Source organism: Typha latifolia, chromosome 4, assembly GCF_019914945.1.
Source record: "Typha latifolia isolate L0001 chromosome 4, TyphaL0001v2, whole genome shotgun sequence".
Lineage (NCBI taxonomy): Eukaryota > Viridiplantae > Streptophyta > Magnoliopsida > Poales > Typhaceae > Typha > Typha latifolia.
Genome location: NC_133089.1, coordinates 16363011 through 16386175, shown reverse-complemented (window position 1 = coordinate 16386175; position 23165 = coordinate 16363011). Strand labels below are relative to the sequence as shown.

At 34.3% G+C, this 23165-nt stretch overlaps 3 protein-coding genes across 5 annotated transcripts; 1 reads left to right on the top strand and 2 right to left on the bottom strand.

Annotated features, from left to right (window-relative positions):
- Positions 1-960: 960 nt before the first annotated feature.
- LOC140786725 (zinc transporter 2) lies at positions 961-4115 on the bottom strand. The gene is made up of 4 exons (XM_073135351.1): positions 3397-4115; positions 2857-2918; positions 2313-2445; positions 961-1478 (listed from the first exon to the last, which is right to left on the bottom strand). Exons 1-4 carry the CDS (start codon positions 3869-3871, stop codon positions 1084-1086), a joined length of 1065 nt encoding a protein of 354 aa, XP_072991452.1. The 5' UTR covers positions 3872-4115; the 3' UTR covers positions 961-1083.
- A 4635-nt stretch (positions 4116-8750) lies between these two features.
- On the bottom strand, positions 8751-10589 carry LOC140787281 (heavy metal-associated isoprenylated plant protein 7-like). The gene is made up of 5 exons (XM_073136126.1): positions 10219-10589; positions 10003-10135; positions 9714-9919; positions 9515-9602; positions 8751-9252 (listed from the first exon to the last, which is right to left on the bottom strand). The coding sequence occupies exons 1-5, from the start codon at positions 10225-10227 to the stop codon at positions 8918-8920; spliced, it is 771 nt and encodes a 256-aa protein (XP_072992227.1). The 5' UTR covers positions 10228-10589; the 3' UTR covers positions 8751-8917.
- A 6835-nt stretch (positions 10590-17424) lies between these two features.
- LOC140786051 (uncharacterized) lies at positions 17425-20259 on the top strand. Of its 3 annotated transcripts, XM_073134218.1 has the most exons (4): positions 17425-17706; positions 19052-19105; positions 19274-19355; positions 19462-20259. In XM_073134218.1, exons 2-4 carry the CDS (start codon positions 19094-19096, stop codon positions 20025-20027), a joined length of 660 nt encoding a protein of 219 aa, XP_072990319.1. In that variant the 5' UTR covers positions 17425-17706; positions 19052-19093; the 3' UTR covers positions 20028-20259. The 3 variants fall into 3 exon arrangements, with proteins under 3 accessions (XP_072990319.1, XP_072990317.1, XP_072990318.1); XM_073134216.1 differs by lacking the exon at positions 19052-19105 and having other exon boundaries at positions 17428-17706; XM_073134217.1 differs by lacking the exon at positions 17425-17706 and having other exon boundaries at positions 18934-19105.
- The last annotated feature ends 2906 nt before the right edge of the window (positions 20260-23165 follow it).

Genomic DNA, 23165 nt, shown 5'->3' with positions numbered 1-23165 from the left:
GAGATAAGAAGGCAAGAACTCCGTCTTTACTTCATTTAATAAGGGGATATTTTTTAATTAAGGGGTTAAATTAAGAGCATGGAGAGGTAGTTGAGGAATATAAAACCATCTCTTGATTAGGGAAAGAAACAATCTTTCTTTCTAATGAGAGAGATTAGTTAATTAGTCATTACAGCGAGCATTAAATCTGGATGAAATCAGAAATATTTCTATATTTTGGTTACTTATTAGAGTTTCTTTTTTTTCTTTTTTCTTTTTTGCAATTAATTTTCTTCCGAGTATTCTAGAGAATAGAAATGACCTTTACCTAACTAAGAGGTACACCTGCAAGGGTATTCTTGTTCGTTTATTATTAATTGCTAGTTAACTTTCAGGCGTATATGTACCAAAGTGCCAATTCACAATGAGAAACTCTTGAAATACTGGAAATTTCAGAAAAAAATAATTCTTAGAAATGGTCCTAAAAAAGATCGGAGGAGAGCCATCTTAATCATTTCATCACGACAAATGGTTAGATTAGCCCATCTTATTAGAGACTAGAGTCAGCTCGCTGGGATGGTCTTTCTATGATGCATCTTTAGTTCTTTCACCTCACATCAAAAAATTGGTAAGATAAATATGTCCTTCCTTCCTTATAGGTATTCTTTCCTCTAAATGCCATTAAAATGGCTTTGGTGGATTAGCATAATCGATTTACACCAGCCAAACTGAGTTTGTATTGCTGAGCTCGAGCATACATTTTATTAATTTTAAGCTGAGCAGACTTAAACTCATTAGACTCATTTACAACCCTAGAACAAATTAATGAAAGAAAAAAGAAAAAGAAAGATGAACAGTCTCTGCACGAGTCAGCCATGACCAATCTGAAAGCTCTAAATGATGCGCCATATAAAAGATGATAACATTAAAGATTATAGTTTATATTATTGCTAACTTTTTTTCGATAGTGTAGATTATAACTGAGGCCAGAAAACCCATTTGTATCTGCATACCAACTTAAATTTTCCACGTATGCTTACAGGTGAAAAGAAGAGAAAAAAGAAAGAGACACTAATCCTACTTCCTGCTCGTGTTATTAACTTATCAAGTATCCCATATCATCACAACTGCTATCACTCCTATCCCCAAGACCACGGCCAGCCATCTGTTCACCTGTGTGTCCACTGCTGTGGGCTTCTGTGGCTTGTAGCCTTTTGCGAGGAGATGGTTAATGGAGACATAGATGAAGACTCCGCATGCCAGGCCCATGGAGATGGCGTAGATCCAATCGGCCACACGGCCTTCAGTTGTAGCATCTATTACGATTCCTATGGCGACACCGATGGGGGTGGAGATTGCGAAAGCAAAGGCATAGGCCGCGCATGAAAGAAGCGGTCGATCTGGAATCATTCTTAGAAGTGCAATACCCATGGCTATGGCAGCAAATATCTTGTGGAGACTGATAGTCCACAGAGCCTTCCATGCATCACCTTTGGTTTCTGCAAGAGAAAATGTTACTTTTAGACTGAGTTATGATTTAATAGGATACAGCATTTGCAGAACCAGTCAATAAAATATGACTATTGAACAGATATACAGCTTTATTATAGAAGAATATAGTTTTTTTATCTGTTATCTGTAAGAATCTTGACACTTAATACTTCAAGCTGGGCAAAAGCTACTCAGTTAACCTGGAAAATATTTGATCAACTTGGCATCTTAAGACTAAAGATCCTTGAATTTTGTATTGTTCCTCAACTTCACATCAAAAAATCCTCAATCAGTTGATTCGATCTTGTATGAGAAATTTCAAAGCATTTGACTATTAATCTTAAACCGGTCCCACAATTTTGATTTTAGAGGAATGAGAATGACCCTCATATAAGAACATTCAAAGCATTTGACTGACTCAGAGAAGGAAGCGGATGCAAATATTATTCAGTGAGAAAAAGGACTGCTGACACAGTCGAGAAAGAATGAGCTCCCTGAATTTGAGTGGCAGACGAAAAGACATGTCAGTTAATTAAGAGAATTCAAGATAAGATAGCAAGGATATCTTATGGATGTATTTTGGCTTGGCCAACATTTTAAGTGTCCTTTCCATATATCATGAATTAAGCTACAAGATATGATGCCCATGCAAAGAAAACTAATGCATAGTTTATAGAGAGATCTGCACAATTGAATCATGAGACTTTTCTGCATAATCTAATCTAATCTAGTTTGCTTCATTTCTGTGAGATACAATCCTAGAGACACTTATGCCTTATAGTGTCTTCTCATATTTCTTATAAAAGATGGAACTACGACGGCAGAGATAATTTATATCTTACCTGCAACTCCAATTGCAATGCCTTCAAAAACAGAATGGAAGCACAAGGCAAAAATCAACAATATGCTATCTCCAACCGTACTGGCATCGCGGAGCATAGATGGAACAGAATGATCAGTTGTGCTGCCCACAGCCTATTGAACCATAGAACAAATAGTTTAGTATATCAGATCGGTGCAAAAGAAGTGAGAAAGCGCTTCTTACTTTCATGTGAGTATTCTACTATATATATATATACTCATATACGAAAAGCGAGGTAAAAATCTTAGTGCCAACTATAAAATAGATTGTCAACAATCAGAAATACCAAAAGATGATCTATTCTATTCATTTCCCCTGTTACAGAAAGCAGGCAAATTCTACTAAGATTAAGGTATTAGGCCATTGGCTGCAACATAAAGCTTAGTACTAAACAGGAATAACTATAGAAAAAGATAATGTGGTTCGAATAATTGAGTTTCAGCAGTGGCTGGAAAGAATTTATTCAAAACCAAAATTGCCAGATATATTCATCACATACAGTAACCATAAATATTCAAACTCACCGCTGATGGTGAGTGCTGCAAGCCACCGTCGTTGCTGCTTAACTTAATCTGTTGAATAGATCCTGAAACAAGAGTAAAATACTAAATATCACAATACAATAACAGGAAAAATGCACAAGCTGTATCAAATAGCTAATAGAAAAGAGAATTATCTTCTCTATTCCGATTAGATACTTCCAGCAACTCTTCTTATCTCAGAAGGTAAATTTGACTCCAACTAGAAATGCTTAAACGAGAAAAGAATTTCTTCAACTACTATTCTTTAAGATTAAATCGGCACAAAGCTTTCACCACAGCTCCAAATTACTAGACCAAAATTTTGTCAATGAAACAATAATAAATTAAGTCAAGTTTACATTTTTAAAGCATTTCTTTCTCCCCGTAAATTATATTTCAAGTAACTCAACCAAAACTTTTGTTATGAGACAAAACAAAAAGGAAAAAAAAAAAAAAGAATCGCCAAGAACCTTTTTTTCTTCCTCAAAATTGGATTTTTAAGTCATTTTCTTCTTATTCGTACCAAAGAAAAAAAAAACTCACCTCCACTTCCATTAGCTCCTCCTCCTCGTTCGACATCTCGTACGCTCCTCCCCCTGGCTACGACGAATGAGATCAGGCAATCCGCGAGCATGGTAATCACGAACCCTGCACTGGCGAGCATGAACGCGAAGGGGTAGTCCTTATCGGTAATATCCCCAAACGTCTCATTCGAATCGCTAAGGAAGTGCATAAGCGCCGTCCCCAAGAACACTCCTCCGGCGAACTGTGTCCCCAGAACCAAGAACCCCTCGTTCCATTTCAGGAAGTACGGGGAGACGCCGCCGACGAAGGTCCCAATAAATACAATAATTAGACACCACACCTTGACGAGGATGAGCGACTTGGCTCTCAGGTCAGGGTGGTCATCCCCCGCGCCGGAGTCGGCATCTCCGTCGTCGTCCCCGCTGCCGCCGTGGCCGGCGACAGAGGCGGCGAGGAGGAGGGAGAGGAGGAATAACAAGAGGAATCGAGGCATGGCGATGGGCACGAGGGTTTCATGACTTTCTACGGGATTTATAGAATCAGGGGAGTGGGAATTGGTTGGAATTGTACTGCAAAAAGGAGTCAATTTTTGGAGGGGAGGAGGAAGAGGCAGGAAGGTGTAGTACACTGCGGGTAAATTAGGCGATAAGTAGTACGATAAGGATGGTCCGTTCGAATAAGGAGTTTTCACACCCAAAAAAAACAGAAGACTTGAGATATAATTAGCAATCTATCGCATTTCATTAAACGCTATATTTGAGAATTTATAAGATTATTTCTCTCTAAAAATACTGACGACGATGAATTTATTTTCATTAATTTTTTTTACAATTATATTATTTTAATAATTTATCAAATCAATAACATATATATATATATATATATTTAAATGTGAGTAATATATATATATATATATATATATGTTTCTATAATTAACTTGATGAGAATTTAATGAAATTCTATCTTTTCGATAATTTTTTAATTATTTATATATATTTATATTAGTTTAAAATTAATTTAAACTAAATTTTAATAATATATGGAGATAAAGAATTAAATATAAATTAAAATCTATCTCTTATAAAGGTAAAGAATCAAATTTAAATGTCTAGTATTAAATAATATCTCTTATAATTAAATTCACGATCATATCTAAAAGAGTAGAAAGAATATAAAAATTAGCTATTATAGCAGTTTAAATTATGGCTATAAATTTTAGAGGAGTATTAAACTAAAGTCGATAACTGTGGCCCCCGGATAGCAATCTATGCATGTCTACTTAGGTGATTGTAGTTGGTGGATCTTTTTATTTCAATTGCGACAAAATTTTTACATAATTTTTCATCGATAAGACTTCTTCGTCTTAGTTTAATGATCAAGGTTTCAAATAGTGGCCGTTATTGCGAAAGAGAAAGAAAAGGAATATTAATATAAATTAGTAACATATTCTAAGTTAATTACATATATAGAGAAGAAGAATATGACAATGCTTTAGATAACATTAAGATGATATATAAATATGGTTGGTGGAAAGAGATGCCAACCCTTCTTTATTATATATGGACAAATGCCAAGAGTAGAGGAAATTTCCTTCTAGTTTCCGCAACTATGTTGAGTATGAATGTTTTGTTTTTAAATAAAAAATGTTATTAAGAATAAGAAATCAAGAAAATTACTACATAGATAAGGTGCAGTGTTGGTCTAGTTGCTTTCGATAATTATATTAAAAATATTCATCTACGTATGCCACCCTTCTTGTTAGGATTCATAATAATTAAATTTATAATGCACCATTAAAGAGCTCATAGATTGTCTTTGACTTTAGAAACTCTAGGTTTAGTTTCAAATCAAACAAGTCCTCATATGTCAGTCGTAGGAGAGACACTTAAGTCGAAGCTTAGACAATAAAGCCGGCCATTATATTCCTTTTCGTTTATTTGTTAGAAATCGCAATGTATAAGATAGTTGAGTTTAGAGAATTTCTGAATGAAAATATTCAATGATATAACATGGACCCATGAAGGAAATGAGCCAAAAAAATTTTGTTTGATTTAAAGCGAGTAGGGTCAAAGTTTAAGCATTGGTAAGTAGTAGTACAAGCAACTCCAGTCAATCTTCATCAAAGAAAAAAAGAATGCAAAGAGAGAAGGGTCCACATCCATCATGCATTCAAACATGCATACAGCATTTAAAGATAAGCTATGAATCATCTTCCAACTCTTTTAATAAATGCCAATGTGCACACATATGAAAGCATTACAAGATATGAAACATTTTATATTAATGCCAACTCTTATCCTATCTTTATCTCATGGAATAGAGAACAGGAGTAATTAGTAAGATTTATTAGCTATATAACTAATAACTAGATTCATAACAATATCAATAAAGTATTTATTAGATTTCCAATCATATATCATGGAGCTTCTCCACCCACTCGGGAACAAAAATATGCATAAGCATGCAATAATGTACATAAGTATATAAAATTCTCTTAGATCAAAGAGAAGTAACACTGCGACACCAGTGGATTACTTGTAAATATTCAAAATTCTCATAATTATACATACAATATTATGCACCTTATACCCATCTACTCAAAAGTATTCTCAAGTGTAGTAGTACTCTTCTTAGTTCACATTATAGAACAAGCATTTGGGTTCTCATCACTGAACATTTAAGGTGGATAAGATGGATAATAATGCTCAACATAATACCTAGCAGGTCAGTACTCATACTTCTTCACATCTTCTCCAATATTCTCTCCTTCTTCCTTCTTTTCCTCGTCATTGGCTTCTTCTTTCTTCTCCTCATCTTGAACTATGGAAGCTTGCTTTCTCATTCACCCGTTTACGTTCTCTACTAGTATTGCAGGATCGATGGTTCCTTTGACAATCACCTGGCTGTTTGCTAGGTCCGTTATTACTTATTCCACTCCTATGCATGCAAATGGAGATAAAGTTATACCCTCTTTTTTGTTTATAATTTTTATGTCACGTACTACTGTTAAGAAAATTGCTAAGTCTAAGTTGATCCGATTAATGACGTGAAACAACACACATAATTCAGTATAAATTTTAAAATATACTAAACGAATAAAAAATGAAAAGTTTGGGAAGGCTAGTTTGGCCAAGAAGCCATCTTTCAACTATCTTCCATGTCACTTGTAACCTAGTTGTTTTATTTCCTTTTCTCCTTTCTTATTTTGCCTTTAAAAGTCTTTGTTTTTCAAAGTCTCTATGGGGCGCTTGGTTTGAGTTCAGAGAGAATCTTGAACTAGTTTAGAGATTCCTAATCTAATTTAGTAATCAAATATCTTTTTTATTTTTTTTACATCTTCAAAAAATCAAGACTAAGAAATAATATTAGCTAATCAAGTTTAGAGCTTAGTCTCAAACTAAATAAACCCTAGAAGTCTTCTTTTTTAAATCTTCTATGCTATAATTATTATAATAGCGAAGTTGGTGATGCAGTTATGGTGGTCGACGGTAGTGATGATGTAGTTGGAGGTGGTGGTAATAACGTGAGTAGATGTGTGATTTAGAGAGAAAGAGGAGGGAGAAGTAAGCCAACCCTACGAGACTAGAAAGAATGATAGACAACAGAGAAAAGAGGGCGTCGATCTTAGTGGTGGGCGACAACTAGATTGAAAGACTCAAGGGAGATAGGGAGAACGTGAGAAAAAATAGAGAGGGGAGGAAGAGATAGATCCAAATAATTTTTTATTGAATCACTAGATTGGGCTACTCTCCACATTTACAAAGGCTAACCTTAATCTAAACTCTTAAAATGACTAAGTCGAGTTAGGAATCTGCGTCAAGCATTCGGATGGCTTGTCGGGCATGCAAACACAATATGTAGCATCACGAGGCCGTTCGAACATAAGCATTTGAACTTTTACACCCAAAACCAAGAAGTCTTCCAAAAAATAGTAAATGACTAAATTTAGATAAGGGAGTTCAATTCAACAAACTTAATGTCTCTCCTGAGGTGATCTGATCAAGCTTAGATTACATTAGTTATTCGAACATAATAAAATGATAAAACTTTTAAATTTTATTTAATTACAATTTAATATCTACCTCTTGTTTATCTAATTATAGCATAATATCACTATCTATTATATCCAATTGCAATATGTTAGTCAAGATACATCAAATTAAGATTCAGATAAAATAAATACAAGTTAATAAGTCCAAAATAAACCCTAAATTTATATAATATATTTAAGGTAGACTATTCGAGTAAATAAGTTAAAAATGTCTAATTTGGTCAAATATTATTTAAAGTTTGTCCCTAATTTTTTTGACACGATTATGTGGGCTTGAAAATCGAACACAATCAGTGATTTATATAGAAATTTATCTTTAACTTATATTTTAAAGTGGTTGACTGAGTCAACTGTTTCCAAACATATATAATATTATACTTAAGTTTTGACAAAAAAGAAGAATTTTAATATAAATTAGTAACATATTATGAGTTAAATAATATACATAGGGAAGAAGAGCATGGCAGTGCATTAGATTAAGAATAAAATGATATAAATATTGTACCTAGAAATAGTTCCAACTATAATTGAGGGGATGCCAAACCTTCTTTATTATTTATGGACAAATGCCATAATAGAGGAAGCATCCTTCTAGTTTCTTCAAACTTGTACATCATGTTGGGTATGAATTTAAAAAAAAATAGTTATGAAGAATAAAAAATAAAGAAAAATACTACAAAGATAAGGGGTATTATACTATTATTGCTTTAGTTGCTTTCAATAATTATATTAAAAATATTCATCTTCACATCGTACTCGCCACTCTACGCATGCCACCCTTCTTGTTAGGATTCATAATAAATTTATAACGTACCATTAAAAATAACATATGGGTGGTGCACACATATGAAATCATTACGAGATACGAAACATTTTATATTAGGACCTATCTTTATCTTATGGAATAGAGAACAGAGTAATTAGTAAGATTTGTTAGCTATATAACTAATAGCTAGATTCATAATAAGATCAACAAATTAAGTATTCATTAAATTTCCAGTCATATCTCATGGAGCTTCTCTTTGAGCTGCGAACCCGGTCCAGCCCGGTCCACCAAGGCTACTATGTAGAGATTCTTACTATCTGATCACCCATAACTTGTTTGACATAAATTTAAGGGATTGAGATTTGTATAGTAGCTGTGGGTCGATTCGAGTGCATCGATCCTTGCAAGTTAATATATTGCCTATCGAACAACTTCAATTATGCCCACTCACATCCCACTAGCCCTAAAAACTTTGCTCTAAAATTTTAGTGCTTAATTTACTTAATATGTAAACATCTCAGAACAAAAATATGCATAAGTAGGCAATACTGCATATGAATAAATAAACTTCTCTTAGATCAAAGAGAAGTAACACTGCAACAGCAGTGGATTAGTTGTAAATATTCAAAATTCTCATAATTATATATATACAATAGTATGTACCTTATACTCATCTACTAAAAAGTACGTATTCTCAAGTGTGGGAGTACTCTTTTCTTAGTTCACATTACAGAACAAGCATTTGGGTTCTCATCACTGAATATTTCAGGTGGATAAGCTGGATAATACTCAATATAAGACCTAGCAGGCCAGTACTCATACTTCTTCACATCTTCTCCAATATCCTCTCCTTCTTCCTTCTTTTCTTCCTCATTGGCTTCTTCTTTCTTCTCCTCCTCTGCTGGTTTGCTCTCTTCTTCTTTCTTCTCCTCATCTTGAACTATGGAAGCTTGCTTTCGCATTCGCCGGTTTAAGTTCTCTACTAGTATTGCAGGATCGATGGTTCCTTTAACAATCACCTGGCTGTTTGCTAGGTCTGTTATTACTGACTCCACTCCTATCCATACAAAAGGAGATAATGTTATATATAACCTCTCTTTTTTTCGGGGTCTATAATTTTTATATCACACACTACTAGATCTTACTTTCGCTATCGGAAGAAAAATCTAAGTAGGGTGTTATTTAAAAATTTCCCTATGAAGAAAAGGCAACGGTCATCCATCATTTTAGTGGCATATGAATTGGGTGTCACAAGTAACAACTTAATGATGTATAAAATTTAATGAAAAGGAAACTTTGTTGTTAGTTTGGAAACATACCTTCCATCTTCTTTATTCTCTTCTGTAAAACTTGAGCACATGCTTCACAGTGCATCCTAACCTTCAGGATGACAGTGATCACCTCAGGCTGCATGCCATTGATGAAAAATATCTACCATTAAAACCTTATCTTTATTCTCAAAAGAACACACACCCCAAGATATTCGAAAATTAATACTCTCCTGTCATTAGTACGTACCTCCTTCTTTTCCTCCTCTTGAGCCTGTTGGGTCTCCTCCTTCTTCTCTTCCTCAGGTGGTGGTGGTGGTGGTGGAAGAGGAGAGATTAACTCGACCTTTTTGCCGGTCTTTTTTTGAACTCTTTCGCATATTTTCGCCGGGTCTGCGGCTTTTCCCTTCACCACTACTATCTTTGATTTACTGTCAGTTTTAACATCTTCAACTCCTGATTGCATTGAAATTTATAATGAGTACTCAAAGCTATATACAATGAACGAGATAGATTGAAGCAAATGTGTTTTAATTAACCTTCGAATCTTCTCAGTGACCTTGCAACTTTTCTTGCACATCCTTCGCAGTGCATGTCAACTTTGAGCACTATCTCTGGCGGTTCCTCTTCCTTCTTCTCCTCTTGCTCCTTCTTCTCCTCTTCCTTTTGCTCCTTTACATGTCAATAACAAAAGATTAAACACTCCAATTCTTGATGGTAATAAATGGGAATGGATAACTAGAAATTCAACTTACTTCACCCATGATTTTTTTTCTTTTAGATACTGTTCTAGCTACTTGGTTTCTTTGGAAAGAAAGAGAACCCTCTTTTCCAAAAGGAAAAGAGAGCCAAAGGCTCTTCTCTTTCTCTTGGCTTCTTCTTCTTCTTCTTCTTCTCTTCTTCTGAGTCTCTAATGGAAGCTACTAAGGAGATGGGGTTTATATAGACAGAGAGGATGTGGCTTTATGCAACTATATATCACCAAGTGTTTTGAGTTTTTCTTTCTTCTCTTTTGGGTGGTGTAGTTTGTGTGCATAATGGATTGGAATAACGTCAGCTAGTGTGAATAGTGTGTGTTATCCTGGGAAAGGGATTACTCCTTTCGTCTCTTTGCTCAAAGTGGTGCAAACTAAGAGCCCACTTTGGAATTGCTTTCTTGAGTTTGGATTCTCCTCCTGTGCGTTGGAACTTGGAACTATTGCCACGCACTTTAATTACTCAAACTATAATTAATTAATTACTCCCGGTACAAGACCAAACTAGCTAGAGTATGGATTATAATTTAACGTGATTGATTTGGATCGAATCCAGCTATCATGATCAAATCTAGTCGAGCACGTAATAACTAACTAGCCTTTTGCTCATTGACGAATAAATTACGTCAAGTGAATAAGACCCGTGGATAAACTTATGAGAGCCGTGGAGGAGTGATTGCATGTATATCCATCGTCATGGAATCCAAACCCCCCCACCTCAATCATGAGGACTAAGAGGCTATCGAACGTGTGGATAAAAATGAGAATAAGTCGTCGATATCCCGCGCGAGGTAGTGGCCAACAAATTAATGGCCGACATCTGTGGGGATAAGCGTCGGTTTATTTGCTTTTTTATTCCTCATCACTCGTCGGAATATCGAAGTGGAATAAAAGCTTTCGCGAATAAAATGGCGGAGAGAAGGCGACTTAAAGGTGATAGGGGGTGGGGTGGGGTTTTGTGTCCTTACGTGACCAAGTTGTCACAGAGAATCTAACAAAGATGATGTAGATTTGTAGCCCAGTCAAGGCTGAAGGCTAGGTGGAGGAATAGAATCTTGGTAACTGTGATCTGAATCTTAATGCAGTTTACTTTGGCATTGAATTTGATTTCCTCGCTTAATTTTTTTTTAATTATAAACGAGTGTCACTGTCACTGTCACGGGTGGTAATCATAAAATGACTGAAATATTAGTGCCTTGTTCAAAAATATAGTATTGGATTGAATCATTCAAAGCCTGTGGCCCAGGAATTAGGAATATGCATTCAAGAAGAATTTCCCCCTTTTTTATTTCTTTTATTTTAAAGCAAAGAAGAGAGCTTTGCCACGCAGAAAGTGGTCAGGATCATGAATTCCGGGATAATTGATTGATTGATGTGGTTTTGGACGGCATCCCCTTCATCCCCATAACTTTTTTATTTCTAGAATATAGTGACAAAAAATATATATATATATATATATATTATCAGCTATAATATTTAAATAATAGTGTAATTTGAAATTGGATATTATATCATAGTTCATGGGGTAATATATAATTTTGCCCAAAACCAAACCCACTTTGCACTGGGCTGTAATTATTTGGGCCTGGGCCGACTACGGCCCAATAATATTATATAATATAATTGGGCTAGTTTTGGTAAGATCGGCCCAAGATTAACCCAATTTAGGCCCAAGAATGAGCCTCCCATCTCTCGTATAGAGAAACCTTTATACCTTTCTCGGTGCTTCCATTTTAATCGATCGGCTTCTTCTTCTTCGATCCGGGCTTCTCATTCTCGTTCTCCTCAGGATTCAGGGAGATTTGGGCTTCCATGGCTATTGGACTCCATGCTCTTTCGCGCGCGCTCCATGGATCCATCACTGAGCCAATGTGCTCCAAAGGTGCAAGAGGATGACGACTCGTAAGATTTACGACCTTTCTTAGATCCAAGTCTTTTATTTTGGAGGTGTTGGGCTAGAGCAACTCCAATCGGGCTCCAAATTCTAAATTTGGAGCCCGGTTGAGCTCCGCTCCATTTGTCATTTCAACATTTTAAAAATATCAAAATTGCCCAATAATTATTACATTCAATAATTTTAATTTCATTTGTATCCTTTATTAAATAATTTAGTTAGTTAAACTGAGTATATAATTAGTTTTACTAATCAGTTTTTAACAAAAATAATACCATTGGAAAGGTCACATTGAGACCTTTAAAATGAGTCTAATATTAAATTATTTTTGAGATATTTTAAATTTTAAATTTTTTATTATTTATAAAAATGAGTCTAATAAATTATATGTCATAAAATATAATTACTCAAAATTATTCCCAACGTAAATATTAAAAATTAAAATACATTAGATATGAAATACATCAAACATGAAATACATTAAAAATAAAATACATCAAATAAAAATTACATTAAAATTTATATTCCTTCGTTTCCGTGCCTTTGCCATAAGTGTTCAATCAGTACATTTCGAAGCTCAAAATGAGCCTCTCTATATTGGATCTTCCTATGTCGAATAAGGAATCGTTGATATCGTTCATCATCATTGGCATCAAGCTCTTCAACGAGTGGAGGTTGAGTAGAATCAACAATATCGGGTTCCTCGTTCCGTAAAACCGGTGGCTACGGAACCAGAACCGGTGGTTACGGAGATGACTTACCAGAATATTAAACATCTATTATTTTTATTATGTTTGGTTAATTTTTGCTTATTTTATGTAATTTAATTTTGATATTTTTAGTTAATGATATGTAATGCTTATTTCGATGTTTATTTCGTGTAATATAATTTCGATGTGTTTAATTATAAAATTAGTAATTTAAAATTACTTCTGAAACTATAGAATATTAGTCTTATTTTAAAGATCTCGATGAGAGTTTTCTAACCATTTTTTATTAAAAAATAATAACGTTAAGATGACCTATTAAGTAATTTAAAATAACTAATATAATAATATATATTATATTATAATTTTAATATATATGGAGCCCAGTGCGCTGGCTGCTTTATTTTTGGCTTCATATTTGGAGCCGCTAACGTTGGAGATGCTCCTACGTAGGAGGTGGTTGATTTTTTTATTTTTTATTTTTAGCACTAAGTTCAATTATTTAGATGTGCGTGTCAAAGTTTGTCTTTTTGCTCGGGGAATCGATAGAGATTGTGATACTCTTGTTTGCTCGATAGAACATAGAAGAAACGAATTGAAGCCTTTGATGTTCCTTTCTTCTTCTTCTTCTTCTTCTTCTTCTTCTTCTTCCCTATGTTCCGATTGTAAATAAGACCCTATCAAGCTATTCAAGGAGTGGAGGTTGAGTAGAATCAACAATATCGGATTCATTGTTCCGTAAAACCGGTGGCTACGGAACCGGAACCGATGGCTACAGAGATGACTTACCAGAATATTAAGCATCTATTATTTTTATCATGTTTGGTTAATTTCTGCTTATTTTATGTAATTTAATTTTGATATTTTTAGTTAATGATATGTAATGCTTATTTCGATATTTATTTCGTGTAATATAATTTCGATGCGTTTAATTATAAAATTAGTAATTTAAAATTACTTCTGAAACTATAGAATATTAGTCTTATTTTAAAAATCTCGATGAGAGTTTTCTAATCATTTTTTATTAAAAAATAATAACGTTAAGATTACCTATTAAATAATTTAAAATAACTAATATAATAATATATATTATATTATAATTTTAATATATATGGAGCTCGGTGCGCTGGCTGCTTTATTTTTGGCTTCATATTTGGAGCTGCTAACGTTGGAGATGCTCCTACGTAGGAGGTGGTTGATTTTTTTATTTTTTATTTTCAGCACTAAGTTCAATTATTTAGATGTGCGTATCAAAGTTTGTCTTTTTTTGCTCACGGGAATCGATAGAGATTGTGATACTCTTGTTTGCTCGATAGAAGAACATAGAAGAAACGAATCGAAGCCTTTGGTATTCCTTTCTTCTTCTTCTTCTTCTTCTTCTTCTTTCCTATGTTCCGATTGTAAATAAGGCCCTATCAACGTGCATATACAAAACAAAATTTGTACAGGAGTTACCTAGGATAGGTGATCTGTTAAACGTAAAACTACTAAAAACCTTTTTTACATCACCTGTAGATGAACATAAAGAACTCAACCCAGGATTCCACACGATCTTTTAGCAATGTAGGTTCATTAAATGAGGAAAAAGAAAGAAACAAGGGAGATGTGTTGAAAATCGGTGACTTTTATATAAAAATATTAAATTTCTTAAAAAAATTGCTAAAGTTTTAGCGGATAAATTTTCATATAATTTGCTTACAAATTTCTATATAAATTAGTTGATTTAGTTGATGACATATATTTAAAAATCGTTGTCTCAATCAGCGATTTAACTGAAGTGACAAAATATAATTAATTTTATATTTAAAATTTAAAGTTTACTACATGAATAAAAAAAAATATATATATATATATATAAAAGAAGCTCATCTTTCAACTATTCCATTTCACTTGCTACCTACTTGTTATTTTTCTTTTTCTTTTTTATATTTTGCCTTCCAAGGAACACCACCTATTCCATTTGTTTATTAGTTCTCCTAAGTTTAATGTAAACAATATCTTAGGTATTATAACCCTTAGGTGTAATTAGTACAAGATCACTCGTTTAAATACAATGGACTCTTCTTAGTAGGAGGCGTAAACTAGCTGAGTTGAGTGCGCCAACTCTAGCTTAGCTCAAGTCAAGCAGAGCCGAACTAAGCTCGAACTTCAATCAAGCTTATTTTCGAGTCAAATTTAAGCCAAATTGGACAAAGCCCAAATTTGAAATCAAATCCACACTATCAAGTCTTAAAACAAGCCAAGAACTATTTAATATATATTTTTTAAATTTGAGCCAAGCCTATTGAGTTGAGAGCAAACATGCTCCAACTTAGGCTTTACTCAAAATTCAAATAGAGCCTAAAAATAAAGCTCAGTCTGGGCTTAGCTCAAGCCAAACTCGAGCTGAGCTAAGTCTGAGCTTCAACCAAACTGAGCCAGAGCCTTTTATTTATTTTGACACCCCTACTTCCTCATTCTTTCATTCATATAGCTTAACTCCTCTCTAGAATCAAAGGTGAGGAAACCCTACTTCCTAGTTCTTTCATTCATATAGCTTAGTTCCTCTCTAGAAGCAGCAAAGGTGAGGAAATGATCAAACCTTAGCAATTAATTTTCACTCTTAACCTCCTCCTCCAGATGGTTTGCATGTTTATCATTGTATGGGTTTCAATAATTAGTTATTCTCATACTTTAGAAGCTTAATTAAAAAATTGGGAAGATGAAAAAAAAAAGATAATTTATTTCGAAACTTACTAGATTATGTGAGCTATAAAATAACTGACTAAAATAATAATTTTTAAATATAAGTCGTTGATCGAGTCAGTAATATATCTAGAAATTTAAAGATTGTTAAGTCTTAATTGATTCAAAAACCTGCATATAAAAATTTATCCTCTAATTTTTATATAAATTATTGATTAAATCAACGACTTATATTAAAAAATTACTGTCTCATTCAGCAATTTTGTTGAAGTGAAAAAATATACCTAATTCTATATTTAAGTTTTGAAATATACTAAATGCATAAAAAAAAAGGTTTGGAAAGGCTAGTTTGGCTTTAAAAAAGCTCATCTTTCAGCTATCTTCCATGTCACCTGTCACTTAGTTGTTCTATTTCTTTTTCTCCCATTTTATTTTCCCTAAGAAGTCTTCGTTTTCTTTTAAAGTCTTTAGGAGTTCTTTGTTAAGTCTCTCTTCTACGTTATAATTATGAACCTTTTTGCGTCCTTATCCAAATTAGTAACAATTAATTAATTCCTCCGGTGAGAGCGATGGACATCGAGTGGTCCACTCGTTTATTGTCCTATCTAAATATTTTAAAAAAAATTGCTAATTTTTAGAGGAAATTATCTCAAAAATAGTGCTTGGAAATTTAAAAAAAAAATTTAGGTGAAGTTATATAATTAAACCAAAATGAGTAGAGGTGCAGAAAAGAGAACTAAATTAGTGTTTGATACACATTGCCCCATCACCATTCTTTGTTTCTATATCTTTAACATATCCAGAAGTTTTATCCACGGTTTGTAAACTGTGCAGTGTTTGCGCCAACCCTACATTAAAAAATGACCTAAGATAAAAAATCATTCTCATTGGCTTTTGGTTCAACTGGACCATCCTTTTGGCCTTATAGTCTCACCTTCAAATCATCTCCATTAAGGCGAGCTTAGTGGTTATCATTATTTTTCCTTCTCCATGAGGCTTTGGTGGACCACAAGGGTTAGTTACTATATGTAAGATTTATAATTAGGATATAAACTATGCTCAAGGAAGCATAAGAAAGAGTCAAGTTAATCAGTCAGGGAAGTAAGAGAGTAAGAGTAATTTTATAACAACAGGCTGCAGAGGTAGCTATGCTTTCATGTAAGTCTATAATTATTTGAAACTCTAACAAAATTCTTGTTTTGACCTAGGATTAATATCAATCATGTACATTGTGATACAAAGTTTGAGCTCGCTGTGGAGTATGGAAGATCTAGTTAATTTTTCTAGCTCAGAAATTGGATGATTAAGGAACATAGTTTGGTACAATAATAGTAGTTTCTTTAAAAAAGTGGATTACCTCTATTTATGTGGAAGGTTATGTCACTCGTTAGTCGTCACCTATCCATGTTTAGCTTAACCTAATTCGGAGGTGGGGGATCCCAACGGTTGGTGGAATTAGGTATTAAAAATAAGATCTTAACCCTTTTGTGCCTTCCGTGAGACTATTGGAAATAAGATCTCTGGGCGAGTTTCTAACTATTTAAAGTTTACAAATTTTTAGTTTTAATCATGTCTAATTCGTTTTGAAACTTAAATATAAAATTAGATGAGTTATAAAACTGCTTATTGGGACAGTGACATTCAAATATAAGTTGCTAATCGAGTCAGTGATTCACATAAAAATTTTAAAATTGTTAAGTCTTAATTAATTCGAATAGTTATTTATATTAAAAAAAATTCTCATTCCATATTTTTCATTGTTTTTTTAAATTATTGTAAGAATAATTGATCCAGTCAACAACGCCGTCTCGGTCAGTTCATATGAATTATTGATGTGTACTAAACGCTTTCCTCTAAGACTTTTTTTTTAGGAGTCTTCTTTTTTAAGTCTATATAGGAGTATCTTTTTTATATTAAATTATTATAGCAGATGGTGAGAAAGAACATCAAACAGGACACCACCTATTCGGCTATTCCACATTCCACTTGCTCATGGTCCTATCTAACTTTAATGGCATCAGATGGGAAATTATTATCCTAGGTATTATGTAAACAGTGTCTTGGGCATTATGACCCTTAGGTTTAGTTAGTGCAAGATCACACTTTTAAATACAATGCCCTCTTCCTGGTTCTTTCATTCATACAACTTGGCTCCTCTCCTAGAAGCAAAGGTGAGGAAACCATCAATCCATGGCAGATAAGGTGAGCAATTCTCTTAATTGTCACTCTTTTCCTCCTCCTTTAGATGGTTTGCATGTTTATGATTGTATGAGTTTCAATAATTAGTTATTCTCGTACTTTAGAAGCTTAAGCTTCTTTAACTATGAAAATGGAAAAGAAAATATATAAAAGATAGAAAGAGAAAGATTATTCTTTGATTTATATTTATATATTAATTGGATAAACTATAAATATATACTATATACTATATACTAGAGAAAGTTATAAATTTAGATTATATTTTCTCTTTCCACTTTCCTCGTATGTTCTCAAATCTGCACACTTATGATCTAAGCATTTTATATTTAAGATAAAAACGGTTGAACATTGTTCATAGAATCAAGGAGATTTATATTATTTCCAAAGATGTCAGCTTCTTTATACAATTGATAGAAATTTTTTCAACAATTCAAAATCTTTAGCTTCACTTGAAGTGGTTTAGGTTTAGCTTAGTGAGCACTAAATTGGTTTAATATTCAAACACCAGTTTAAAATAAAATAGGTATAGGATAACCTACTTAAACTAAATTCTCTCTCTCCTCTTATTTTCTATCCAATTATTTTATATTTACTACCAAACTCTAATTATCATTTTACTCTCGAAAAAAAATTACTTTAATTATTCTCTCTCCATCTCCGATGAAAATAATTTTAGTCATTTAATATAAGGAATCTCTTAAATTCACTACATTTAAATGTCATATATATTCCAACTTCACATCATCGTCATTAAGGCGAACTTATTCGTTGTCATACTTACGCCTGCTCCATGATGGTGATGGTGGACGGCAAGGATCTCTAACAATCTTTAAGGTTTATGATTAGGGTAGAATTAAACTATGCTCAATGAAGCATAAGAAAGAACCATTTTAATAAGTTAGGAAATTAAACGAGTGAAGAGTAACTTTATAACAGCTCTCTGATTCATCATCCTTTTCACAATGGCCGTCGATCTAGGTGCAATGGCTAGACTTTCATAAGTCTATAATGTGAGAACCTCCAACAAATTGCTTCCTTTAACCTAGAATTAAAGGTTAAAACATATACTTTGTGATACATAGTTAATTACAGCTATGTAAAAAATAGACAATTATCATGAGTTTTTGAACAAACTGGTCCTCCAAATATATTTCGTATTAGACTAGATGCCGTCAAAGAAGTCATTTTCCGTTTAGTGACTTTCGATTCACTTACTTGATACCTTTTTAAGTCGTCGCCTAGTCATCGCCTACTTCTTTTCCCCTATATGTTATTCGCCAGTTCATTGCAAACTTGACGTGCCGAACCACTAAATTTCCTAAGGTCGATCATACATCTTATCTCCTAGATCTCCGAGAAGAAGCAAAGGTGATCAGGAAACCACCGAGCCATGGCAGATAAGGTGAGCAGTACATGGTTTGCGTGCGTGTTTATGATTGATTGTATGGCTTTCGCGAATAGTTAGTTCTTCTCATACTTTGTAAACTTAAGGAGCTCATGCACCACTAATTTGGGTCTCGTTTGTTTCGTCGCCTTAGATTATATCTTTGTTATCTTCTCATTGTCTCAGGTCTTCACTCTGATACTAAAAGTTGACCTTGATTGCAAGTGTTGTTACAAGAAAATCCAGAAAATTCTATGCAAGATCCAAGGTGATACAATTCCCACTCCTTTTTTTTTTTTTAATGTCTACATATATATATATGTATGTATATACTCATCAATAATTGTTTGGCCTACATCATTTATTGCACTTAGATGAAGTGAACATTACGAGAATCACGTATGATGACAAGAACAATACTGTGATCGTCTCTGGGCCCTTCGATCCCGACAAGCTCTCCAAAAAGCTACGTTGCAAGGCCGGGAAGTTGATAATAGATATCACAAGAATGCCGCCGAAGACGACGGCAGAGGACGCAATGAAGGCGGCGGAGGAGGGGAAGAAGGCGGCGGCGGAGGCGAAGAAGGAAGCAGCGGAGGCGAAGAAGACGGCAGAGGACGCGAAGAGGACGGCGGAGGACGCGAAGAAGACGGCGGAGGTCGCGAAGAGGACGGCAGAGGACGCGAAGAAGACGGCAGAGGAGGCGAAGAAGCTGCCGCAGCAGGTAGATGTCAATGTGAAGGTGATATGTGAGCCGCTGGCGAATCCACCCGTTGCGTTTTGTTGTTATAATATGCCACTGTCGTGTGGAGGGCATCATGGCCATGGGGGATGGGGAAGTTGTTCTTGTGTACAACGAGACCCACCACTTATACCCAGTTACAGGGCACCAGGTTACTATGGCCTGCCCTGTCTTCAGTACATCTTTGAGGATAAATGATGACCATCATTAGTAAAGTATCATGGTGGTCATGGGGTAACAAATAATCTCACTCTGAGACTAGAATTGTTTGTGTTCTGTTTTGTGTTCTAATCTCATTCTGTAAAGAATAATCTCACTTCTCGGGAAATCTCTAGTTTTCCCAAGTGAGTGAGTGTGTGTCATCTGAATGTCCATTGGAGCTTGATAGTTCAATCTTTATGTTCCTTTCCAGTGGCCAGTGGGCCATAAACTATTTCTAACGATATTATTTTAGCTTCGGCCTATGTCTCCCCAACTAACTTTATAATGTATTCGGGTTCACTCAGCACAGCTGGCCGAACGCATCATTTTAAACATAAGATTGATAATATTTGAGAACAAGCTTGTTCGCAGAGACTAACCAGTACCACCATGCTAAAGAGCTCTGCAAGCTTGATCCACATTGTCATGAATCCAAGCATTGGAGGTACCTCCTCCATTAATAATATCACCTACTAAAATCATATCAGATATATTGGACTATAGACAGTGCTCTTGCAGGACCATGTGTGTACTTGTCTTCCAATTTATTGTAGCTATATTAAAATCTCTGTAGGCATTGTTAGAACCTCTAACAAATTGCTTCCTTTGGCCTAGGATTGAAGTTAAACATGTACTTTGTGATACAAACTTAAACCACAGTTGTTTCTTATATAAATCAGTGGATACATGTGGAAGGTTATTTCACTTGTCACCTACTACTATTTTTTTCAAAATAAAAAATAATAAAATGTCACCTACTTTTTCCTCCTCAATGTGAGTTGCCAGTTCATTCCTGCAAACTTGAGGTACTTTGCTCAGTGTCATTATCGGTATTGACTTGGAGATTTATACTGTTCCTGGCTATGTCGTTTTCCATAAAATTGATAGTAGAATATTTCCAACAACTCAAATTTTTAGAAATCTTCTTCTTTTTTCAGTCTTTAGGAGTCTCTCTTCTTAATTAGAATCATCAAGCCATGGCAGATAAGGTGAGCAATTCTCTTTTCATTCTTTTCCTCCACCTCTAGATGGTTTGCATCTTTCTTTAATAGTTAGTTATTCACGTACTTAGAAGCTTAAGCTTCTTTAGTTAGGAAGATGAAAAAAAGAAGAAGATAGGAGCCGACATTTGGACCCCTTCTGTTTTGTAACTTTTGTCACCTTAGATTATAAATGGTGTCTTTATTTGCACTCTCGCTAACTTCTAATTCTCTCATCATTGCCTCAGGTCTCCACTCTAATACTAAAAGTTAACCTTGACTGCAACTGTTGTTACAAGAAAATCCAGAAAATCCTATGCAAGATCCAAGGTGAGGAGAAGAAGAAAAAGGCACCAGAGGAGAAGAAACAGCCGCCGCTACCGCCACCACCTTAGCATTGGCCGGTGGAGGCTAATGTGAGTCGTCGTGTGGAGGGCATTGTAGTAAAAGAATAATCTCATTCTGTGAGACTAGAATTGTTTATGTTCTGTTTGAGGAGGATTGGCCTATTATCCATCCAACCTACTAGTTTATGGAAATTAATGTGGATGTATCTTGATGTTGGTTGTGTTAATGAAGCTGTGTTAAGAATTCAATTGATAGAGTATCAAAAGTCTCTGCACATATATATATATATATATATAAAGGAGAAGATGAACAGCTCTAGTATATTGACACCAAACGAATGGAAGTTATGACAAACTATGGCTTTTCTCTTACACTGTAAGAATTCCATTTGTCTGCAGTCTGCTTTACAAGTACTTTTATCACTCTTAAGACGCTGATATTTCCTGCCCTCTTCTCTGTTCGCGTCGCCAGAGACTGATGTATCTTTTTGTGGGGCATTTTATTTTAGAAAAAAGAAACACTATACAAGAAGCTTGATGAGATGTAGATCCAAAGTCAACTCCAATTTCTCAGCTTCATGACGACTTGAAGTGAATACTTTGCGGAGACTTCATGATGTTCCACATCTCTGCAAATCAATTTGCAAGTTATAAATCAAGAAGCAATTCAGAAAACAGAACAAAGCATCCACTAAAGCTGCTTAGTGGTACGTAAGAAATGCAAGCCTGAGCTTAAGCTTAGCTCCTCTCCTAGAAGCAAAGGTGAGGAGACCATCAAACCATGGCAGATAAGGTGAGCAATTCTCTTAATTTTCACTCTTTTCCTCCTCCTTTATCTGGTTTGCATGTTTATTCTCATACTTTAGAAGCTTAAGCTTCTTTTAACTAGGAAGATGGAAAAGAAAAGATATAATTCATTTCGAAACTTATACTAGATTATGTGAGCTACAAAATGGCCGACTAAAATAATAATTTTTAAATATAAGTCGTTGATCGAGTCAGTCTTAGTTGATTTAAAAAGCTGCATATGAAAATTTCTCCACTAATTTTCTTAGCAGTTTTTTAAATTTTTATATAAATGATAGTCTAATTCTGTATTTAAGTATTTTTAAGTCTATATATAGTAGGAATCTCTCTTCTATGTTATAATTATATTATTATGTACATTTTTGCGTTCTTATCTAAATTAGTAATAGTTAATTAAGTCCTCTGGTGAGAATAAGAAACATCCCCCCCTCTATTCCACTCGTTTATTGTTGCCCTATCTAACTTTATATGGCATCACAATAAGTCTCCACTTGAATTGAAGCCCTTGGTGTTCTTTTTTCCCCTCCTATGTTTCGATTGTAAATAAGGTCCTATTAACTTGCATGTACAAAACAAAATTTGTGTAGGAGTTACCTAAGCTAAGTGATATGTTAAACATAAAACTACTAAAACCCTATCCACACCACCTCTTGGCCTTTAGGGTTGAAAGATCATCTAAAGATGAAGAAGATGGCAGACATAAAGAACTCAACCCAGGATTCAATGCTCTTTCTAGCAATGTAGGTTCAACAAATGAGATAAAAGGAGAGAAAACAAGGGATAACAAACTTAGCATAAATTGAGTTAGGAGAGATACAAAAGAGATTGATATTTGAACAAGAAGAAGGGAGAAGATATTTAGACCCGAACTAAGGAGGTTGAGATTTAGACAAGAAAGGAGATTGTAGTTTGGACAAAACTGAAAGAGAACACAATCAGCGTAAGAAGAGAGGAGGTTGCAGTATGGAGAATTAGGATATAAGAGATGAGTTGAAAAATAA